The sequence below is a fragment of the Pagrus major genome, chromosome 8, assembly GCF_040436345.1.
Source record: "Pagrus major chromosome 8, Pma_NU_1.0".
Taxonomy (NCBI): domain Eukaryota; kingdom Metazoa; phylum Chordata; class Actinopteri; order Spariformes; family Sparidae; genus Pagrus; species Pagrus major.
This window is the reverse complement of record NC_133222.1, coordinates 2,786,933-2,811,133: the sequence shown is the minus strand read 5'-3', so window position 1 is coordinate 2,811,133 and position 24,201 is coordinate 2,786,933. Positions and strand designations below refer to the sequence as shown.

General features: G+C 39.7%; 2 protein-coding genes across 2 annotated transcripts in view; both read right to left on the bottom strand.

The window, feature by feature from the left end:
- Positions 1–5,265: 5,265 nt before the first annotated feature.
- Positions 5,266–11,139, bottom strand: fezf1 (FEZ family zinc finger 1). Its single transcript, XM_073472894.1, has 4 exons — positions 10,321–11,139; positions 9,352–9,486; positions 8,473–8,605; positions 5,266–5,501 (listed from the first exon to the last, which is right to left on the bottom strand). Exons 1-4 carry the CDS (start codon positions 11,137–11,139, stop codon positions 5,266–5,268), a joined length of 1,323 nt encoding a protein of 440 aa, XP_073328995.1.
- Positions 11,140–16,946: 5,807 nt separating this feature from the next.
- The window catches only part of cadps2 (Ca++-dependent secretion activator 2), a 184,293-nt gene continuing 177,038 nt past the window's right edge, over positions 16,947–24,201 (bottom strand). Inside the window, exons 28-29 of the mRNA XM_073472131.1 lie at positions 21,718–21,822; positions 16,947–21,054 (exon numbers count right to left, since the gene is read on the bottom strand). Of these exons, the coding sequence (XP_073328232.1) occupies positions 20,884–21,054; positions 21,718–21,822 (276 nt within the window). The 3' untranslated portion in view covers positions 16,947–20,883. The remainder of the gene's footprint in view (positions 21,055–21,717; positions 21,823–24,201) is intronic.

The following is a 24,201-nucleotide window of genomic DNA, read 5'->3' as shown; positions in this document are numbered from 1 at the left end:
GACATCAATGAATCAAAATGTACAAAAATGAAGTCAAACTGAGTTAAACTTTACAGGAGCTGAATGTTGGATGTACAGAAGAGTGTGAGGGCCAGAAAAAGATGGACGAGATGACATTAAATCAGATAAATGACGTACTGGATGTCAAGATTTTGCTAAGTTATGAGAAACAGTATTCACTTTTCATTTTAAAATCACAATTATGACTTTATAAGTGACCCGTTTCACAGCTTTTACTGACCTCAACCACTTTTTTTTTTTTTTACCATTTCCTGCCACAGATTGGCTTCCATACAACACAGATGTTGATATGAAAATAGTAAATGACACATAACATTAATACGTCTGAAGAGCTTTTTGCTATGTAAGCAATAATAAACCTATAGTTTATCATTTCAATAACCAAAGTAGAGAAAACAAGAAGCATTATGAGAATGTGTCCATTTTTCTGATTATCGCAATTAGTGTTTCTCTTTTTTTTAATCTTATAAATTAATTTTAAAATGCGCCACTTTGGCTCTGATGCAGCATGTAATCTGCAAAGTAACTAGTAACTACAGTTATCAAATAAATGTAGAGGAGTGAAAGTACAATATTTGGAAGTATAAAGTAGCAGAAAATGAAAATACTCAAGTAAAGTACAAGTACTTCAAAATAACAGGCTACCCAAGTACAGTACTTGAGTAAATGTACTTAGTTACCTTCCATTACTGCTGTTAAAACATAAACTATGCATTACAAAGTTTTAATTTAATAATTGTCCTTTTGTTTTCATCATCCTCCCCCCGATGTGTTTGTGCACAGATTAGCCTTCAGCCTACACAAGTTATACTGCTGATTGCTTTATTGTGTCCTTGTTGGATTTGTTTCAATAAAGTTCATTGAAAAAAAAAAGAGCAACCATTCTGTTTCTGTTTGATGAGATTTTAAGTGTTCGGAGGAAAGATTTTTCTGCTTTTGTATCATCCAGAATTTGTTGTGTTTATTTAAAATGATAATTCATTTTTGTATTAATTAATGTAGCCGACACATTTTCATAATGATTCACAGGCTCTCAAAACATATTGATCTTATGTGTTATTTACTATTTTCATATCAATATCTGTGTTGTATGGAAGCCAATCTGTGCCAGGAAGAGGGTAAAAAAAGATGACAAGTGGTTGAGGTCAGTAAAAGCTGTGAGACGGGTCACTTATAAAGTCATAATTGTGATTTTAAAATGAAAAGTGAATACTGTTTCTCATAACTTAGCAAAATCTTGACATCCAGTACGTCATTTATCTGATTTAATATCATTTAGTCCAAAGAAATGGGCTTCATTTAACATACAGCCTGACTATTTCTTGAGTTTGCTGGTACTTAATGTAGACTTAATAGTATGTTGCTGTGTGCTTCTGTAGACTTGTAATGTATTTGTGAATAAAGTTTGTGATGATGAGATATATCTTTTAATGCGCCTGCTTTACTGTATCTGTGCTAATCAGCAGCGATGAGACTTTAACTGAAATAAAGCAAAAATGGTTTTTTATATTGTAAAATAACTCTAAACTCCAGCATATGGAGAAAAAAAGCAATGTATTTATTCATATCTTTACTTTTTTAAAGCTTTTATGTAGTCAACATATCTTGTATGTTACAGTGGAGTACTTTAAAAAAATGATTGAAGAAGTGATCACACACAGTTGATTTTATTTATTATTTTTTCTTGATGAGCCTCTGCAGCCGGAGGCCCCAAACAAACTAACCTTCACCGTGACAAGAATTTTTTTTTATAACAGTGGTACAATTTAAAATAAATATCATAAAACACTTTTTTTTTTTTTTTTACAATAATCCTGAGATTGAAATCAAAAATAACAACAGGCTGACTGACTGACTGACTGACTGACTGACTGTCAGTCAGGACCAGAGATGAGGAGGTGAAGCTGTGAGCTCAGTGCAGCAGATTGTGTTTTATATGAAACTGTTGCTCTCAGCTTTGAGTTCAGGGTGTTTGCATCCAAATGACATCAACAGTGTAGAAATTATAGTCATTTTTATATGAAGTAACGTGCCCGTTTGTTGGTTTGTCAGCAGGATTACACAAAAACTGCTGAACAGATTTTCATGAAACTTGGAAGGAGGATGTGTCTGGGCCCAGAATAGACCCGGTTAACTTTTGGTGCGTATCCTGATAAACGGACGGGTCCAGGAATTATTTTCTCACTTTCTTTAACGATGCAATATGTAAAAAGAAAAGTACTTCTCAACAGAATGTGAATAAATATTAGTGTTGACTTTAAGGCATCTTTGTAGTGTGTTGCAGACACATCTTCTAAAGGTAAAAGGCTAACCAGCTAGCTGCAGCGGTCCGAGGCTTCTCTGTCCCCATCGCCTCCAGTCTGTGCATACTCAGGAGAGCTAACAGGACAGCTAGCTTCACGGCTAACTGAGCTAACCAGCTACAGTAAGCAGCAGTTTGCAGTTACTCTGGTAACATGTTTCCCCCTTTCCTGTTTACATATTGCACCTTTAACTTTGCGGTTTTTGACATTTTCATTCATTTCTAAGGGAAGCTTGATGAAAAAACTCCAGCGTATTCAGGTGGCTGGCATCTATGAGTGAGAACAAAAGGGGACAGTTAGGCCTTTGCAGAGGTATGCACTCTACTGAGTGCCATTCTAGGTACAGCTTGGGTCATCTTTCCATAGTTTCGACAGGGCGTTCTATCAGAAGCAGAATAATAACGCTGTACTCATCAACAGCGGCACTGAAATGAGGGACTGGGGTGAACATCCGAGATATTGGTAAAAATCCCTCCCTGCACACAACTACAGTGAGCACAGAGGGTCAAAGCTGAAGCAGGAAGTCTTCTCAGTTTCATCACGAACCTGATCATCCAGATCTCTTTGTTGACTCATTATGGATGTAAGGTTGTGCCATGTTACAAATATACAACCAGCTGTGATCATAATCTATATTTGCTTATGTGATGAAAACTGAGTAGACTTCATTTGTTTATGAAAAGTGTAGATATGGTCGACTGTTTAGTCAAACTACTGTTGTTCATATCCAAATTTGTCAGAGAGGCCTCTGTTCTTCACGCTAACATGTTAAAGTACAAGTCTGCTGTGAGTCGACATTTTCTTATTGTCAGCAAATCCAATGAAAAGACAAAAAACAACAACGTGTCAGTCCGTTTGTTGAAACATTCGGACTTCCTGTCTGCGGCTGTCAGCTCCAAACCGCAGCAGGGGTTATGTTTGTTTGTATGCTGACCTGGAAGTTAGCATCGGCCTCGTTCCCTTCGACAAAACAAAAGGAAAAAAACACAACTTTTATGTTTTTCAAAGCTAACGTGAGGCTATAAACCAGCTACAACGTGAAGACGTTTAATGTCCCCGACCACTTGTTTGCAACCGCCGTTTCTAAGACATGTAAGTGCTTTATAATTTAAACATGGGGCATTAAGTGGCAGATTTTATGTATTTAACCACGTTTCAGGCATCTAAATGAAAACCAATTTAGAAAGACCACTGACTTCGAGACGAGGGAACCGGCTCCTACTGAAGACGTAAATCTTGAAAAACAACTCAGAAATATGTAGTGTCACTTTTTGAAAAGTGTCAGTAACGTCCTGTAACAGCTGGTCACTTTAGTGTTTTGCAAACGTTTCTCAAACAGGAGGAAACAGTGCGTTTGTTGGGGACTATTTTAAGCGGCGGATTAATCAAAATTTGGATCGAGTCGAGCACAGAGGAAGAAGATATATCAGGCTTTGATACGCAACATTTGTTAATAAAATCAATTCACTGTTGGTTTTTCTTTTCATGGATTTGTTGACAAGAAGAATAAAGATTATTTACGGACTTAATCTTTAAAATGTTCGTATAAATCTGCTCAAACGAGCAGTTTGTGTTGTTTCACCTCTGCAACATCTCTGGTCTCAGAGTTCATCAATCTCACATCCTGAGACGCAACTGAAAAATAATGAAAACTAATAATCACTGATGACTAATGATATAATAATTAGCCACCATTATAATATAACTGACTAATAATCAGCGGGCAGGAGAGTCAAAGTTCAGCTCGTCCTCTGTGACGTGTCCTCAGTCCAACACGAGCTGAGAGCGACAGACGCTGCCAGTCGGCCAGGTTTCTCCTGTCAGTTTCCAGGCCGGCGTCAGGGCCAGAGGGGTCAGAGGTCAGGGGTCGTATCAGGCCTGGAGGGGTTGAGAAGTGTCCTGATGGCTTTTGCAGGGTGAAGCTCAAGAGGAAGGGGTCAAGTTTGGGGTCAACAGGCCCCGAGAGGCGACCGGAGGAGTCGAGGACGAGGTTTCCTTGTGTTTCTTCTGAGTCACATCGGGAACATTAGTACAAATAAAATGCACGTTGTTTAAAGGACTTTGTATTTAAACATGGCAGACTTTGTGGACATACAACAACCTCATCAGGGAGTTTACTTGAATTTAACTGACTCAAAAGTTCAGCAAATTAGGATCAAAATACATCATAATGTGAGAAAATACTGCTGGACTTCATAGATTTCATGTAAAATGTGTCTTTAACTTGGATTTTTGGAAATACTGACGTTAACCGTGTTTCTTCTGTCATGACTATAAACTTTCATCTGTGATAAACCAGAGCTGCACCGCCCCCCGAACCACACGACTGGTTATCGTCAAAGAAACCCTGCCGGTCCAAATTCAAAGTCTAGATTTTCCCCGGTGACTCTCTCAGTGTCGTCTGCGGGGGAGCGGGTCGGTCGCGTCTGAGAAAATAACCCTGATGACGTCATAGTGATGTCATCAGGGTTATATCTCAGCTTGAGCTTCGAGACTGCAAATTCATAAAAGTGACAAACTTGACATGTGGAGTTTGAAAGCTGCGGGCAGGGAGCGTCTAATAAAAAGACACTAAGATCCAGTTGCATTATGGGAAGTGTAGGATTTTGAGGGCTGAAATCAGATTAAAAGTCGGGATATCTCGGCCCCTTTTGACGTTCTTCTAATCGTCTCCAAAGAGACTAAATGAAAGATATTTTGTCTGGAGGATGTGAGAGCAGGACGACCTGATAATCAGCCACCAGAGGAAACTAATTTAGTTATTGGAAGTTCAAAGTTACTAATTTTTGGGGGACAAAGCACACAGATTGGTGATATGAGGGCACAGAAATCTGCCACTCGAGGACTAAAGTTCAGTTCCAGGCCTGATGGAGGTCACAGCGGACCTCATGTGTGTTTTTTGGTGTTTCGGGACGAGGGGGGGGGGAGGCAGAGTCAGCGCTCAGGCCTGCGGAGGCGACTGAGGGCCGGCCGGGTCGTGCAGCTTCCTGATGTGTTTCTTCAGGTCAAAGTTCCTGCAGAAGCCCTTCCCGCAGGTGGGGCAGGTGAAGGGCTTCTTGTCGTTGTGCGTGTGCATGTGGAAGGTGAGGTTGTACACCTGGTGGAACGCCTTGCTGCAGATGGAGCACTTGAACTGCTTCTCCCCGCTGTGCGTCAGCTTGTGGTTCTTGTAGTTTCCTGCGCAAAAAAAGTCGGAGAAGACAAGAAGTCAGATCGGGGCGAGAAAACACACGGAAACTACAAACACACTCTGACACAGTTTGTTCGATATAATCACAGATACGCGTCCTTTAAGAGGCTGATTCAGCTGTTTGAGGCTGATGCCGATAAGAGGAAGTAAGAAATTCTGATATCAGCTGATAAACACAGATATTTGGCAATGATCCCTTAAATGTGGTGATAAAGATGTTTTACGGTTTAACAAATGATTGTCTGTCATCAGTGCACTCGAACAGTTAACGTCACTGGGAACTCAACTGTCTGCATCGTAATCAGTAAAAACAAAGTTTGCATATCGAGCAACATGTCGGCTGACTGATCTATTAATCACACTCTAGTTATAATACTTTTTAAAGAATTAAAAGTCTGAAAGGATTAATGTAGAAGAAACATGTTTTTATTCTTATCTCCTGTTAATCAGCTCATGACCTCCTCAGATTTAAAAATACTACAAGAAAAGGCTCATTTGAAGTATCATGATAACCATGAAATATAGATATTGTGTTGATAATATCGTCTGAATAATCCAGCAGAGACGTTCGGCCTAGTGCATCTTTTGTTAATGAGTTCATGGTTGGCTTTTTTCTTTTACGAGTAATTAGTGAGCAGAGAAGTTATAATTGTTCTTTTTGTACACGGACTCTCTCCACCTCCACACACTCGTGTTGTAAAGGGTCATTTATTTGGCAAAAAAAGAGACAAAACACACAGTAAACAGAGTTAAAGATAGATTTGACTGCCAGGTTTTTAAATTTTTAATTCTTTAGATATCGTAACAATGTTGTGAATGTAATATCAGACCAAAAAAATGCAGATTTTTTTCTACTTCATCAAACCTTTCTTGATATATTTTATTTTCAGTTTGTAATAATTGTGCTGGGACTGAAGCAGACAGCTCAAAGTGTCCGTCTGCAGTGGATCATGATGTTTAACCCACGAACGTCAGGTAGAACCAGACCTCGGTGTCAGAGTGTCTTCGGTGGCTGATTTTGATAATTAGCAGAATTTAGTTCATAAAAACACAGATTTTAACTTCATAGCTGTGCGAGTGGGACGCAGGAGGAGCACGTGAAGTCATCTGACAGGAATATTTGGTGAATCAAGAAGACTAATTAAACAATTTAAGGCCACAAATGATTTATTCAGGGAACAAAAGTACGATACTGAGAGCAGAATTGAATGAACCTGAGTCAAATTTAATTTAGTTTGAATCAGCCTCCGCAAAAATGACACGACTCTGCTGATGATCTGTGAGCAGTGAGGAGGAACTGAGAGTAACTAAGTACTTTTACTTGAATTTTGAGGCTCTTGTACTTTACTTGATCAAACTACCCTGAAGTATAAAGTCATTAAATTATCACCAGCTGCAACATTTAAAAGATGAACACAGTAAAGCTTCAATAAAACAATAAAATACACAGTAATACTCATATTCTGCAGTATTATTACACCTGTATACACCTGAACCTGCTGGTGATCTCACCTCAAAATAAACAAAGTAAATCAGAATAATAATTTCAAGTTCAGCTCGTACAGCTTACATTTAATCGTCTACGTTACTTGGTTCATTTCGAGGTAATCGTTTAAAAGTAAAGTCAACTTTTACCATTTGTTTATTTTTAAAGGTTCAATCTAAAGAGAAAACAACAACGAATGATCCTGAATAAAACCTGATATTTAACGTTAGCTGCAGACTTCATGCTGTTCTCTTCGACCGACCGAGGAAAGAAAAGTCTCGTTATTTTGTTTATTTCTTCTTAAATAAAAATCTTTTTTTCATTTTTTCCCTGCGGCGTCATAAATGGGATCAAACATGGATATTTTTTAAAGTCTGGTGACAACACTGCTGATATTTACGCTTCTTTTCCTTCAGTTAAAGCTCCGAACACTTTCTCCAGCCGTGGTTTACGTTTTTAAAATCTGCAGATTGCCAAATGTAGTTTTGCGTCACGCCTCCGCTCTCTGGGCTTCACGATACGGTAAGAAAAGAAACATCGAGCTGTGATTATTTTGAATCCACTAAAGTCCCGATGATGTGACGTGTGTCGGAGTCTGGACCGAACGAACGGGACGTCTCTGCAGCTCTGCAGGACTTCATCATGATCCTGTTTTGTCACATTTTAACGATTGTTCGATAATATTGTGATTGGCTGCGCGGCCCTGCTGGTTTGTATTCATGATGTCTTTTGTATCCGGAGAGAGTCCGTCACGTTGTTCCTCACCGTCCAGCCTGCTGTGTATTTATCCGTCCGTCTGTCCGTCACGACTTCTTCTTTATGTTTCCTGATTCAGTTCGTTTACGCTCCGACAGTTTTCAGATGATCTGTGTCTCTGACTGACAGCTGACAGATGCTGCTGACTTGGCGTTCAGCCCCGTCTGAGCCGCTGATTTTCTGCAAGATGTTTGAGTTATTTTGTCTCCCCATCTTTAAAATATTATGTTAAACTAAAGTGAACCGTTTCTGCTAAATGTACTGCTTCTATACATATTTAAAGGGGCACTACGTAGATTTTAAAGAAGAGATTCAAACTCAGAATATTAATGAGGTAATAATACAAACTAAGACATATTTATTTCTTCAATAAGTGAAGACACAAGCTGATCTCAGAGGAAATAAGGTCCCAGGTGGCAGGGTCCGCCACATTTAAACAAAGTAAAACAGTATAAACTGTGTTGTCCTTTAAGTTCAGTTTGTTTATCCCCAAAAACTACAGAATGCTCCTTTAAATTAAGAGGTGAAACAGAGAGCAACACGGTGGAGTTATTATTATTATTATTATTATTATTGTTGTTGTTGTTGTTGTTGTTAGAGGCAGGTGTGTTGATTATAATAATTATACAAACATTAAATTGAATACATGAAGTTTGTTTGTTTGTTTGAGCCTTTAATAAAATATTAAAAGTATTTCTGCGGGTTTTGTTTCTCACCTTTCTGATGAAATCCTTTCCCGCAAAACTCGCACACGAACGGTTTGTATCCCGCGTGGATGCGCGTGTGCGTGTTGAGCGTGGAGCTGCGGTTGAAGGCTTTCCCGCACTGATTACACTTGTGCGGTTTTTCCTGTAAAAAAGACAGAAGGATAAAAAATAAACGTCATGGCCTTGAATAAAAACAGGAGAGAATATCACAGAGATACATGAAGAGTCTTTACACGGTGATAAAGTTCAGATATTATAGTTTTATTTTAGATCTTTAACTAAATTATTATCTTATTTATTATTTTTACGAGGAAACTTGAATCTGCGGTAACATGATGTCACACGAGGCCACAGGAGGAGCTCGCACACAACAAACACACTGAAGACAAATCTGTCCAAACACAAAGTTTAAATAAAGTTAAATACTCTTAAATATTTATTTACACTAAAACTTGTGCTGTCAGTTCACCTCCCTTCACCTGTCAGGTGTTTTTTTTTATTAAAGGGGATAAACACGGAAGTCAGGCCTCACGCGACATTTCTCTGACGATGTTTCTGATCATCAAACACACTTTTAATTAAAAGTCTCACAAAGGTCCCGCCCACAATACATATAAAAGCATCTGACTGGAAACTGTTATCGCTTTCAGATTTGATTGACAGGCATTTAAATACAGGAAGAATTAACACTTTAATCAATTATCATATTTTATTTCATTTTTTTTTAAATCTCGATGCGTCACAACACAGTTTCTGCCTCTTTTATTGGGTCTAATTCATTTAATAAACGTGTAATAAATAAATAAATAAATAAATAAAACATAAAGACAAAAACCTAAATTAAAATCATTGCTCTCGTGTCCACACTGAGCGGGTGACGCGTCTCACCTGAGTGTGGATGATCTTGTGCCGGCACAGCGTGCTCGCCTGTCGGAATCCTTTCCCGCAAACTTTACACACGAACGGCCGCGCGCCGGTGTGCACGGGCATGTGGCGGGTCAGGTTGTAGTGCGCGTTAAACACCTGCAAGAGAAAATCATAAATCATAATAAAACATATTGATGTTAATAATAAGAAACGTCACATAATTAACATTAAAAATAAAAAATTAGTCGGACTCGTTTAAACCTTCTCTTCATAATAAAGAACATGTTCAGGAACAAACCGGTAATTTACCATTAAAATCATCTTAATGTTCCTTCATGTCCAGTTTAAAGCTTATTAACAGTTTTTTTTTTACATTAAATCCAAAAATAATGAGATAATAATTATCAGATTGAGTCTAATTAAAGCTGATCTGCAACAACAGCAGCAGGAGACAAACACCCGTCCGCTCCAGAACAACACCGAATATATTCTGTTTTAATAAACGATTTATTTTAATTTCAGAAAGAAAATAAATCCTTTTCTTTTTTGGTTAACTTAAATATTTCCACTTTCTGAATAAAAATGTTTTTAACACATCAACATTTTCAACAAAATAAAAAACAAAATGATTTTAATCAGAATGAAGTCATTTTAAACAAATGTTTAGTTTTTCACATTGAGTCAGAAAACATGATTTTTAAAAATATTAATAAATTCTTCTTTAAAACAGTCAGAATGAGTTTAATTCTGATCATTAAACTTTAAATTAAAACGAATTAAAATCTGATATTCTACTTTTACGCCCTTTAAAATGTGAAATATGATTTAAAAAAAGAATTTTTGATTTTAATGAAATAAATAAATCCAGAAAAAAAAGACTTAAATTGTAAAAAGTAGCAGAAGTTAAAGATTTGATCGTTCAGGTGCTGGTTTGTCTTTTAGTTTCCAGCCTGTGAACGGAACCACACTGGACCTCCGGCGGACTCTCACCTTGCCGCAGACCTCGCAGGTGAAGACTTTGGGCTTGCTGCCGGCGCAGGAGCCGCTCAGCCGGGCCGCCGCCGCCGCCGCCGCCGCCGCGGAGCCCTTGAAGATCTTGTCGGTGAGGATCTGGTCCCGCTCCTTCATGTAGTGCTGGATCTGGCTCTGGGACAGCTCCTTGAAGGCCTGCACGCCGGACACCGGGTACCGCTCCCCGGCCTGCTGCAGGCCCGGCTTGCTCTTCTCCGCCATGAAGGCTTTGTGCCGCGCGGTGAGCAGGTACGAGGCCATCGGGTGCAGGTTGACCAGGCCGGCGGGCGGAGGACACGCGCTGCCGTCCCCGCTGCAGTTCAGGTAGCACACGGTGCCCATGGTGGGGAAGGAGGACTGGTTCACCACCCGGGGTCTGAAGAGTTTGTACTGGCCGGCGCTTTGGCTCACAGCGGAGTCCTCCTGCTGGTTCTTATAGTTCAACCCGAAGCCCAAAAAGTCTGCGGGAGCGGCGAGAGAGGACGCGTCGAGGTGGCCCGGATCCAGCCCGCTGATGCTGAGCCGGTGGCCCGGCTCGTAGCCGAGCGGCACCAGCGGGATCATACAATGCAGCGAGGACGGACAAACGTCGGGTTTCCCCACGGGAGCGGACTGGAACCAGCTGGGGAGCGGTATCGACTTGGGCTCGGGCGTCCTGGCCATAATCCGGTCGATGGAGAAAGCGAGAGGCTTGCTGCTGCTGCCGCCGGAGGTGAGCATGTCGGAGCCCGCGGGCTGGCTCCCAGAAGCCGGGGGGGAGCCGAGGATCCCCGCTGGGCGGCGGAGAGGACCGTCCATCACCTCCGCATCAACCGCGCCGCGACAACAACAACAACAACAACAACGAGAAGCTGCTGGAGGGAAGCCGGGGGTCGGTGCTGCTCCTCACCGGCCCGCAGGAAAGGGCATCATCTGCCGGGGAACCCCCCCTCCTAATCGGCAGCCCAGTTCCCGCCGCTTATTGACGGCAACAGGGCGGCCGCGGCTCGCTCGATAGCGGCGTGCGGAGAGCCGAGACCTCGTCGATCGTTACCGTCCAGGAAGGAGCGCGCAAAAGTAGATAATTTGCTCAATTCTCCTCCGTCGATTCTCTGCACTTGTCGCCGCTGGAAGAGGAGGAAGAGAGGAGGAGGAGGTTGTCCCTTACTTGGCAGGACTCCTGCTCAACTGGAAGGTATTTGGTAAATCCCAGGTCCCCTTGTGGCTTCGCGTGACATCATTTTTTTTTTCTAATCGCAGTACGCCAGACGCGCAGCGGCCGCGAGGTCAGGAGCTGTCAGAGTTTTAGATCAGATTTGGACGCATCTCTGGCTCCTGAAACCCAGCCCTTTTACGCACGCCTCAGAGAGGACACAGAGCTGCACACGCGGGTGAACTCGAGACAGAAAACGGATCGAGATATTGAACAGAGAATGGATTTGGAGTCATCGATCTCAGCCTGGGTGGGCTTTGGGTCTCTGAGTCACAAACTTTGACTCGAGCGCTTTTTTTTTTTCTTTCCTCCTTTCTTTTTACGCAGCAGCTTTTTAGATGCCAAAATCCACCCGCGGCTGAAAAAACTCTCCTCGAGCTCGACTCCCACAAATTGTCTGCTAAAGAAGCAGCACGAGAAACAACCCGCGCGCTCTCCTCTCATCACATCCTGTCTTTTTTTCCCCCGGATGCGCCTTTACGCACAGAGATCAGGCTGTAAAACACTCGGCGAGCAGAAAACGCAAATTCCACAGAATGAATCAGAGAGAGAGACGATGTTCAAACCGACAACAATACCTCGATGAAAGCACAGAGAGGGTTTGATGCTGAATTCTGCCTCCAAGGGTTTGAAGAAAAGATGGAGAGAAATAAAAAGTGAGCGCAGAGGCCTGAAGAGGGAAACACACAACCAAACAAGAAACATGAACAAGGAACCCGAAGATCTCCTGCTGCTGCTGCTTTACACACACATATTTACACATGTTGAAGTTTTAATGTGATTTCTCTCAACTAAAGAGCTCAATTATTTATTTTTTATTTTATTTATACAACTAAAGATTCTCACGACTGAAGCGACCAAAGACGATGAGACAAAAAAAGATTTAAATAAAAGCGAAAATCTGAACATTCAAATAGGAAATATAAAAAACGAAGTATTGATTCAGATCAAACGAAAAAAACAAATAAAATATAATCCCCAAATTTTTTTTTTCATATTGAAACAACAACATCCTTCAGTTTATATAAAACCAGAAATATTAAAATGAAATTGCTGCATAATAAAGTCATCAGCTGATCAGAAATGTGGGATTTTTCGTGTGTAAATAAATGTTTTATAATAAATATAATGGACGCAGATATAAATGATAATCAGTGTATTTGGCAACACATTTAACTGCTGCTGCACAAACAGATAATTAATGAGAAAACAGTAAAACTCAGCTGGAATAAAACAAAAATATTGTAGAAATTATAACTGTGAACAGAAAACTGCATTTAAAAATGTCCTTAAAGCTGCTTACACATACATCACAGTGTTATAAACCATTAACACACGTTTGTATACAGCTTATTAATGCTAAATCATAATAATAATAATAATAACAATAATAATAATAATACACATTGAGCTTTATTGTCATTGTGTGATAAATAAAAATGACAGAAGTGATTCAATCTTTGGATTCTGTTCAGCAGCTGTGATCTGCAGGCCTGCACTGAATACATACAGGACAAGTACAAGCAGAGTGTTGTGTTGTGTGTTGTGTGTTGTGTGAAGTATAAATAAACAAAAATAAATATGTAAATATGAGTGACATGCACAAGAAATTACTGTGTTAATTTTCCCCATTTTTGCTGCTTAAATCAATTTATTCTTTTATTTCGTGCAGTGATTTTTATCTCCTGACTTCTTTGGTTTTCCCGTCGACAGTTCATCGTTAGTTTATGTGTTAATATGAGTTTAAAACTATATTTCTGTGGTTCTGGTTTTTGTTTTATTCGTGTTATTTGTATTGATTCCTGAACTGAAAGCGTCTCACAGGCGGCGCGACATCATCTCAGGAGAACTGGTTCATTTTCACAGCTGAAGTCATGAACAGTTTCTTCCTGTTCAGAATATAAAGGACAGTTTATTAACATAACATCTTTTATTTTGAAATCACTTTGTAAATTTGAATTGTTATACTTAATTTATTTTTTAATTCAAACCTTTTAATTCTTTCATTTTACCTCCTGACTCACGTGGTTTCATCCTGTTGATGCTCGTTGTTAGTTTATTTATCACAATCAGCTGAAGATGCATATTTTTGTGGCTCCTCTTGTTTTATTTCTGTTATTTTTTATTGATTTTGTGAAGTGAAAACAGTCTCACAGCTCGCTGGACATCATCTCAGGGGACGGTCGTCCAGTTTTATTTGAATTCGTGAACAGTGTCGTCCTGGAAAAGGAGGAAACCTGACAGTTTATTAGTGATACTTTTGTTTTGAAATCACTCTATATGTTTGACATTTGTACTTAATTTCTCTGTTTTTTTAAATTGTTCTTTTTTGCTTTTAAACCTCCTGATTCTTTCATTTTTTGATTTTTATCTCCGCACTGACTCTGTATCACTCAGCCATGTGCTCATTTATGTATTTAAAGGAGCTTAAAACCCATTTTTATGTTTTTGTTTACTGCTGTTTGTTGTTCCGAGGGGAAGGAGGTTCAGATTTATTGTCTAATTCATGAACAAGTTCTTCCTGTTTAGATTTAAAGATTGAAAAGGAGGAAATCTGACTTTTATTTGGGAATTTTATACTTAATTTCTTTTTATTTATTGCTCTTTTTTTGCTGGAAGTCAGTTTTAATTTTGTAAAACCTTAAAGCTCATGTTATTATTATTATTATTATTATTATTATTATTGCAGTAATAATAATAATAATAATAATAATAATAATAATAACAATAGTAATAATAATAATAATAATAATAATAATAACGTGTCCTCTGTCCTGTGTTTGTGTCTCTGTCAGCAGCAGCAGGACTCAGACTCGTGTTTTGTTGCAGGAAAAAGGTTTTGATGCTCATTTTAAAGAGGAGAGAAAAGAAACTGCAGCTGATGGACGACAGCCAGCTGACAGCTTCTGAGGAACAGAAAAAACCCTAACAGACCTCCATAAACCTCTGAGCTGAAAGGAGAAATGGAGAATAGGTACTCTAGAAGACAAAAACAAACGGAAACCAATCCTTTTACACCGAAGTCGAGCCCTGAATTCTGCGACCTTAAAGAAAAAGGTTTTAAAACTCTGGGCACGTCCTCTCAATTTGCAAACTGACGAGTCAGATTTAGTAAATAACGTGACGTTGGGTTTATACATTTCCTTCAGCCGCTCATATTTAGATATGAATGGTTTAATTAACTTTAAGATGTAGAAGATGAAGACATTTTAAAGGCAGTTGTCCCATAATTATAATTGTTATAGTGGAAAATGTCCTGATGCTAATTTGCTTGGAAGTTATTCATACAATATTATATATAATGTACAATAATGACACGTTATATATAATGTTTGTAACGTAATGATAGAATATGTTTAAAAGTTTATCATTTTTGTTTTTTTAATCAAGGAGAGTCAAAAGAACATTTTAATTTTAATGGTTTTCTGGAGCTTCAGTAGGTCGCTGCAGTATTACTCAAATAGTTTACTTAAGTAATAGTAACATTACCACAGTGTTGTAAGTAAAAGTCCTGCATTCGATATTCTACTCTTCTTTAGGAGTCTTCAACATCCTGAAAAACGATATATACTGTACTTTATCTGATGCATATTAATTTGTACACACAAGTCTGGATTGTGTTCAGTCGTGGTTCAGTGCAGGATGACCTCATGCAAATCCCAGCTGAGCTTCAACCTGATCAGCTCTAATCAATCTAATCAGCAACACAACTGACATCATAACCGAGTGTTAATCTATAACGATGCATCATATCTGATAGGTAGATTATATTTTTCATATGCAAAATAAAAGTAACTATTAAATATAACAATTAAATAAATGTGGTGAAGTAAAGAGCACGATAATTCTGTCTAAAATGTGTCGGAGTAAAAGTATAAAGTAGCATTAAAGCAGCTTCATGGAGCTCTCATTGTTTGTTGATTCTGGCGCCCCCTGTGGACGAAAGTCGTATGAGCACCACCACCTCCTGTACAAACGAGTGAAAGAAAGACTCCACAGAATTATTTTTAATACTAAAACTAATAAAGGTTGATTTATTATTCATTTTACAACATTAAGTTTGCAGAACAAAATTTGCATTTGTGCTACATAAGAAACAAAACACACTACTTCATAGAGTGGAGTGTGGGGACTTTTGTACACTTTAAAGAGGTCATATGATGATAATTTTCAGGTTCATCCTTTTATTTTGGAGTCCTAGTAGAACAGGTTTACATACTTTCATTTTCAAAAAACACATTATTTTTCTCATATGGTTCATCGCTGCAGCGTCTCTTTACACACTTTGTCTTGAACGCTCCGTTTTAGCTGCAGAGTGAGACATCTCGCCTCTGTTCAATTTTTAATGAGAGTTGCACATGCGCATCACTTAACATGCAGGATTTAGCCAATCAGAGGAAGAGTAGGGCGGGTCATGCCGAGCAAAGTAGTGTGATCTAAAATAACGCAACTTCAACTGTATGTGGAGTGTATATATATTTTATAATAAGTAAAGGCTTGACTCCAAACCAGCCGTTCAGGCAGAGCAGGAGTGTTTTCAAGACTGAAAAGGAGGAAATCTGACTTTTATTTGAGAATTTTATACTAAATTTCTTTTAATTTATTGCTCTTTTTTTGCTGGAAGTCAGTTTTAATTTTGTAGAAGTGTGTGCAGTGTGTCCTCTAACTCCCTTTGATGTGGACCTTTTTTGTTTTTTTTTTACTTTGCAGACCTTTAAAATGCACAAAAATCATAAACATAACACAATAAAGGATCATATGACCTCTTTAAATCAAGTGTGAAGCTCCAGAAATGTTTTGTGAACTACGAAACTTCACCTGACTTTCCACCAACATGAGAGTGAGGAGATGATGACTGAATCTTGATTTTTGGGTGAACTGTTCCTTTAAGTGCACAGATATAAGAGTGGTAATAATCTTCTCATCCATCCGATTATCAAAAAAGTTTGGGACTAATTTCATAGTTGACGACTAATCGATCAATCGTTGCAGCTGTATTTGAATGCTAAGCTAAGCTGAGCAGCTGCTGGCTGTAGCTAAATATTAAAGGAGTAGTTCACCCACAACGCAGCAGATGGAAAGTCAGGTAAACATTTCTGGAGCTTCACAGCAAAACAGCAACAACTGAAGTAGCTGCGGAAACAAAAAAAATTAAAAAATAAGGCTAAAAAGCTCTATAAAGCTCATCAGGTTTAAGTCTCTGGAAGCTCCGAGATCCCAAACTGATTTGGAAACTTCTCCCGACTTTCCATCAGCACGAGGGGTGAGATAATGGCTGAATTTTCATGTTTGGGCGAACTGTTCCTTTAATGCCTGTGAGATCACACACAACACATCCAGCAGCTAATAACTAACCTTCAGTTTGACTTGTAGTAAACACATGAGAAAATAAAAAGCCACAAGGTGAAGCAGGTGCTTTAAAAACACTTTAATCGTGACACTTAGATAAGACACCTGAACAAAACAGGTGCACAATCAGACGATATAAATATACTTCTTCATATAGATTTTTGTCCTTTAGTTTTTGGCCTTTTGAACTGCACTGACACAAACTGGATCGGACGGTTAAAAACAAACAGCAGGTTGTTGCACACAGTCGATTTGAGGCCTACACTGAATTTACAGGTAAAACTCGTATTTTCTCAACGACGACACGCAAAACAGACGGGAGTGAATGAATGAAGAGCAGCGATGAGACGCTTCGTCCGCTCGCAGCTGATCAGATTAAACACATCAATCAAGATTAGAAACAGATCCTTGGATGCTCCTGTTGAGAGAAAGAAAAAGTCCACAATGTTCCAGTTGGTTGGCACGTTTCTAAGACTTTGATCGACGTTGGATATGATGCACGTCAGGCAGTACGACCATATCACTCTACAGCTCAATAATATTCTTCACAACAGTAAAAATCACAATGAACAGAGATGACGGCAGATCTGCAACTACATCGACGTGTAGTCGTGGTTCTGAACATTTACTCCCTAATCTCAGAGAGTTTCAATGCAGTTTCAACACTTTTTAAGACCTTCGCGTGGTTGTTTCCTGTTTCACTTGAACCCACAAACCTGATTCAGTGATATTTTGTTTCATGTGGACAACCAAAGAAGAAACACTTCATTTTCTTTTTTGCACCTGAGGCCACCAGTCGTTGTTTTGGCAGTGGGGACATTTTGAGCTACAGCAGGTTCGGACTGAGAAACTACAGCATCGTTTTATTGGCTTGGAGTTGTAAGAGCTCTACTGCAGATGTGAGACACTGAACATCCAACATTAAGATATCATTTACTTTGTGTTATTGTTCTGAAAGCTCGACACTGTTGCCAGACTGAACCGTGACGGACGATTCTGCAAATCCCCAAATTAAATAACAAAGTTATTCAAAGTTCGACGATCAAACAGTTTGGAAACAAACACACAGGTCAGATGAACAGAAAAAACAAAGGCCAACAGTTAAATCATTATCGTCCGTTGTGTAATTATGTCGGGTGTGCTCACTTTCAGTTTGACTTCCAGATGAAGTGGATTATATCATCTGCATAAATTATTGGTTTATTTTCAGTCTCGCTGATCGTCTGACAGCTTGAGACGTCACTCTGACTCCAGATCTCAGGTGTTAACTTGGTGAGTACGTTGTTAATCATCTCTTTAAATAGATATCTGCATATGAATTCAAAATCTGAAGTCAAGGGACCAGACTTTGCTGTCAGAAGTGTTCTGATATTTGTTTGTAGTCTACGTAGTATCGACCAATTGGAGAGCAAAAGATGGAGCACAATCTGGGACACCATCAGCCATCGATTTTGCTTTTTATTGGCTTCTTAAAAATATATCTGCATTCATATGAAGATATCCGTCTATAGAGATCGGCCGAAATAACCGTAACTCACTGAAGAGGAAGTCTGAGCATTATTAGATGATAGTCGACTACAAAGACCTGCACGTTAATAAAACTATAACCATCCGTTAAAGTCTGGGTCAGATTAGGCAACTAAAAAACACTCGCTGAAGTTTGGGGGAAGAATCGCAGTGACGGTTGAGAAAAGCTGACATCGTTTGGTCTGTGATAGGAGGCAAATCAGTCTTTACTGACATAAAAGACACAGATGGTACAGACACTTTGGCGTCGGATGTAAATTGCGTGCCGCAGATTTGTCCACTATGAACGGGTCAAAGAACGGTGATGATGATCGGGTAGCTGGGTCGATCAATCTGCACATCCAGAGCAAGTTCATTTAAAACCTACTGAAGAATTTCTCTTGACTCCTGATGTTCCTCTTCAGTCAGCCGCCACTAGAAGGTCAACGAGCAGATGTCCGTGACGTTTCCTTAGCTCACATAGCTAATGTAGCTAGTCACGTTGTTCATATTGTTTATGTATTATATTGTTCATAAAGCCCTCCGACCTAAATAACGCTTTATATTAAAGTCCTTTATACACATTTATAAGCACTCATAATTAGTTGTTTATTGTTTATAGACGAAATTCAATAAAACCCTTATGAGTTGTTTATAACAGCATTACAAACACATTTGTTGAGTTTAACTAACTTACCTATTATGTCATTGTTTAACATTTACTACACTGTTATGTCTCTTTATTAAGAATAAAACTTTATTATGCATTTATTAGTCGTTAACTACCTTTAAAAAACGTTGATGTGCGTCATTAAATGATCTGTTCACCTTAATAAGGGATTACTCTCGTTGTAGATCTGGTTGCTGCAGAAAGCTTAGTCAATTGATAATAAATGAATAATTAACTATGTATTGATTTTCTTAAAACATGCAAAAAAGCTGCGTAAAGGTTCAACAATGATGTAATAAATGTGTTTTTGTAATGTTGTTATAAAGGATTCTCAAAAGGCTTTCATGAACACTCCTGAGGATCTTATCACTTTCTTATAATCTGTCAATAAACAGATGTTTATGATGCTATTATTAACCTTTACGGATTAGAGATGATGATTTTAGGTCAAGTTTAGATTAAAGCTTCTTGGTAAAGGTAAGAGACGGACTGACGCTGGATTATTTTATGTGTTTAAACAAAGAACAAATGCTGATGCTGAGGACGGTTACTGAGTCCAACACTCAACCACACGTTGGTTATTCAACAAAATAAAACTATGTTAACAAGTAACAAAGATATGGCGGGATAAACTCTGATTAAAAAAGTTAAACAGAACCTTACAATTCCAAGCTTCCTGTGAATAAAAATAAATCTTTTGATTGGTTTCACTGCTGCTGCTGTCGGTAGGATAATGTGACATCCCGCTCAGACTCTGGGGCTTCAGTGCTGCCGCAGCTTTTTGAACAATAAGCTACGACTGGATGAAAACAAGAACAGGAAGGCGCTGTGCTGTCGGCGAAACACTGAGCTCTACTGTACAAAGTGACATCAATTAGAGTATGGCTGCTCGTGGAGGAGGGCGGGGCTTCCTGTCCTGCAGGTGAGAGAGGGAGGACGAGGTTTGTCTCGGCACCGTCCGGCACCACGTCCTTCAGGTGCCTCGCCTCACCTTGACTTCCTGTTTGTCGTACATTCTCACTCATGGACGTGTACGCTTCGACACGTATGCACGGCAAGCGTCCAGACAACGAGGATGTGACAGGCTGGGTAAGAGGAGGGGAGGGAGGGCGTCGCTACCTGAGCGTCCATCCTTCACCGATCAGGACCTTCAGTCACGATAACTGATGTGTGGCCTCACCTGCACTCTGCATGACCACGGTGCGACCTGTTCAGTAAAATAAGGGACTGTAATATTGTTTTTAGACAGAAAATAAGGCCCGTGGCTATAAAGTGTGGGATTTGTTGAGAAATAAGCAACCTGTATAAATCTGATGTTTTCTTTTCTTACAGTGATTACTGTTAAAAACTCAGTGTCAGTTTATATTTATTCATATTTATTTATGATCATTGAAAAACATCTGTAGAAGACGAGTGAGCTACAAGTTGTTAGCTTGCTAGCCTATCTAATGTTTGTGCTGATATATAAATGTTAATATTTCTGCTCATTCTCCTCGATCAGATTTTAAAATACTTGTTGACTTCAGTTTCAGTTTTTATTAACTTAAAATGAGTCGAACATCTACAACATGGCGCACTAGCTAATGTTAGCATAAGTCCTGTTGGTGTAAACAGCAGTCATCTATTTCTATTGTATTTTCAGCGATGCTAATATAAGATTACATTTAATCATTTATTAAGCTTTAGCCTCAAATTAAGATGTTAATGAGAAGCACTTAGAGTTTAGAGGAGGACTCATATCATTAACTGTGACAGAAGGTCCTGATCTGTTAGAGATGATGATAATCAAGTAGCATTAGTGTGTGAAGGTTCGATGTGTGTGTGTTTAATCGTCGTCCTCGTCGCTGTCTCTCATGCTGATGCCCTGCAGGCCGTCTCCGGCCTTGACAGCGGCCGTGGCTTCCTCCACCGTCAGCCGGTTGTAGACGGTCTCGTAGCTCTTGTTGTTCAGCGTGCCGTCCAGGACGCCCTGCAGCCTGAAGTCACGGTAGGTCTTCTGTTGGTGGGAAGGTGGAGGGGTGGAGAAAGGTAAAAGGAGAAGGGAGGGAAAGACAGAGAGCATCTTAGGAATGCAGCGAGCAGGAGGAGGCGGCTGCCGTTCGGACAAAAGCGGGAAGATTGAGGCTCAAGGACGAGTCTTTTATGTGTCGGACCGGGAAGGCAGACTGAGGGTTTTTTACCTTCAGTCAGAAGCCATTATAATTCCTTGTCTCGTTGCTTTCAAGTTAAACTCGCACGTCTCTGTACATTAGCAAACTATGAAAAGACAAAAGCAGCGAGCAGCAGCGCACAGTTGAGCAGTTTTCTCTTTCATGTCTCGCCGCCTCTTCACACCGCCGCCGCTGCCGCCGCCGCCGCTGCTGCTGCTGCTGCTGCTGCTGCTTTCAAGGACACTTCAGCCTGGTTTGATTTGTCTGCAGCGTTTCTTATTTTCCTCCCATTTCATTTCTGACTGTTTTTACATGAATAAGCCAACATTCAAAATGCTTTCTTTTTAAAATTTAGCCAGTCTCAGGCTCATTTACTGCAGCAGCTCTTTTCAAACAGCAAAGCAAAAAAAGCCCTTGAATCGTACAGGTAAAAGTCGCTCAGAATTACAGACGTATATATTTCTGTGACAGAAGTTCTGGTCTCTCGTAATGTTTTCACTTTTCTTTACCTTCACAATTTTGATGAGTGTTTTCAGCTGGTACATGTGGAGCTGTAGGTCCAATCTGTCCGTCAGCCAGACACACACCGCCTTCGTGGAGCCGGTGTACCATTGCTGTAGAAAACAAACAAACAAACAAACAAACAACACGTTAGTCAAACTTATTTACGGGTGGAAACTGTAAAATTTCTATTTTGTCAATTATTTGGAGCTTTTGAATCTGACAAGTGAAGCCAATTGGAAGTGCCTTAAACCTGCATTCTTTCTAATGGCCAGCAGGGGGAAGACTTTACTGGTTGCAAAGAGAAGTCTGACTTTATGTAAGCTTATGAGAAAATTACCCTACTTCTCACTTGATTTATTACCACAGTAAACAGTTTCCTTATGAGTTTATGGTCTCGATTGCTAGTTTCAAGTCTTCGTCAATACGGCATGATGTTCATTTTGGGTCATTTCATACCATCTCAACGAGGACCGCTCAGTTCATGTCATGGATTTTCTAGAAATTATGAATCTTGACACTTAAATCAAATTCATGGGACCTTGCAAAACCCTACAGCTGTACTCCAAATACCCGGGAAAAAGTCCTGGATTTTGGTGAGTTGGCGCAGAATGACCATTCTGTAAATTATGGTCCACTTTAGAGCAGAATAGACGATAAAGCAGGATACGATCTAAGGTGTGGCTACCGCTGCGTGTCCTCGAGCTCTCAGCCAGATACGATCAGGATATCCTCCCCAGATCCACCCTCTTGTCCAAATATGGTCACTTCTGGCCCCAAAAAGATGGTGATGGCTGTGACGCCAAACTCAAGGCGTTCAAAACGACGGTCCACACATCGGACATACTTTTATTAAGGGTCGCTGTGTTTCCAGATCTCAACTTTAATTAGTTTAACACTAAATGGCTCAGTAACGGTGAAATGAATCTCAAATTGTAACCAAAACTCAACCTGGGAGAAGTGAAATATTAATATTTTTTTCCACATAAACACTTCTAGACTTCTAGAAAGAAGTTGGGTTTTTTCCAATTCACTTCAACACACTTATTAGGCATTAGAGGAAATGCAGTCTAAAACACAAACTTACCCTTTAAAGTGAAGCTTATTAAATCAGTCAGTAGACCAGATTTTCTAATAGCAGGATTTGACTTCAGACTGCCAGAAAGCAGCTGAAAGCAGCTTCATTCAGAGGCTACAAATATCCTGAAAAAATGATATAAATAAAAAGGACATTATGTTGATGCCGTCACAGTCGCACTCTGAGCAGGGATCGCTCATGGCCGTCACTCCCGTGCGTTCGCCGAGGAGTTCATATGACCGCCCGCTTGCTTCGCGCCAGCTTTCGAAAACACCTCGCTTCAGTCACGCTGACAACACTACAACACAAGGTCAGAGGATGTGTGGCATCCAAACGGCAAAACTCAAAAAGGTGAAAACATTTACTTATTCAAAAAGCATCAATTTACTGGAAAACTCCTGAATGCTGCACGTCAAGGGAAGAGTTCACGGCTCTGCTTTGACCTTCAGCGGAGGGAAAAAAATATCAGGTTCCGTCTTTGTAAATTTCATTAAATGCTCTTCCTTCACACCTTCCGCCACCAGGCCACAGCTGCAGGGAAATCAAACGCACCTTTCCTCACCTGAGGAGCGATCCTCACTTACAGCAGCATTCAACACTCTGCTGGTAAAATGCACACATCGGGTGGCTTTATTCAGTTACCAGTCAAACAAGAATGCTCGGGGAAAATTGCTCTGACACAGTAATGACCCGTAATATTCAGATCTGCTTCAAGAGCCGCCGGCAGACTTAATTTCACACTGACAAGAACTGTAATTATCTTCCAATTTAACAGAGAAAAAACAGTCCAAAGGGTATTTTCATACACTTGACAAAAGCCAAAACACGTCCGTGATCATTCGAGGGTCACGCAAATATTTGATTACATCTATTGTGGGAACGAACTTTGACCTCCTTCACACTGGCTCCTTTTAATTATGTCAAAGTAATGGCGCAGTTTTTTCACCCAGTCCAAGTTGTTCAGTTACAACTAATTGCTAGAAAATGTATGTTGACGTACAAATGAGGATTCGAGTTTAATCACAGGTCTGATTTTAGCCCTCTACAGCTGATGCTAACTACAACCGGTGAGTGGTTTAACTGATTCCACCATTTTCTTCTTGTTCCTGTGAACTGATGAAGACGAGGCAGACGAGTCCTCGAGACGATAATTTGACGCAACTTCAGAGAAATTCGTTTCCTTCCACAGCAAATTTGATTCTACTTATGTCTTCTTGTCTTCTTGTCTTTGACAGCGATCACATCTCGTCCCAGATGTTTGAACACATCTGATATAACGGATAACAATAATGTATTCATCCAAGAAGTGCACATCAGCGCTCTCCCACTAAATAATGTGATGACGTTTTAATGCGCCTTGTTTTGGTGTCTGTTTTTCTTTATTTTGACATTTTTTACAGATTATATGAAGCGC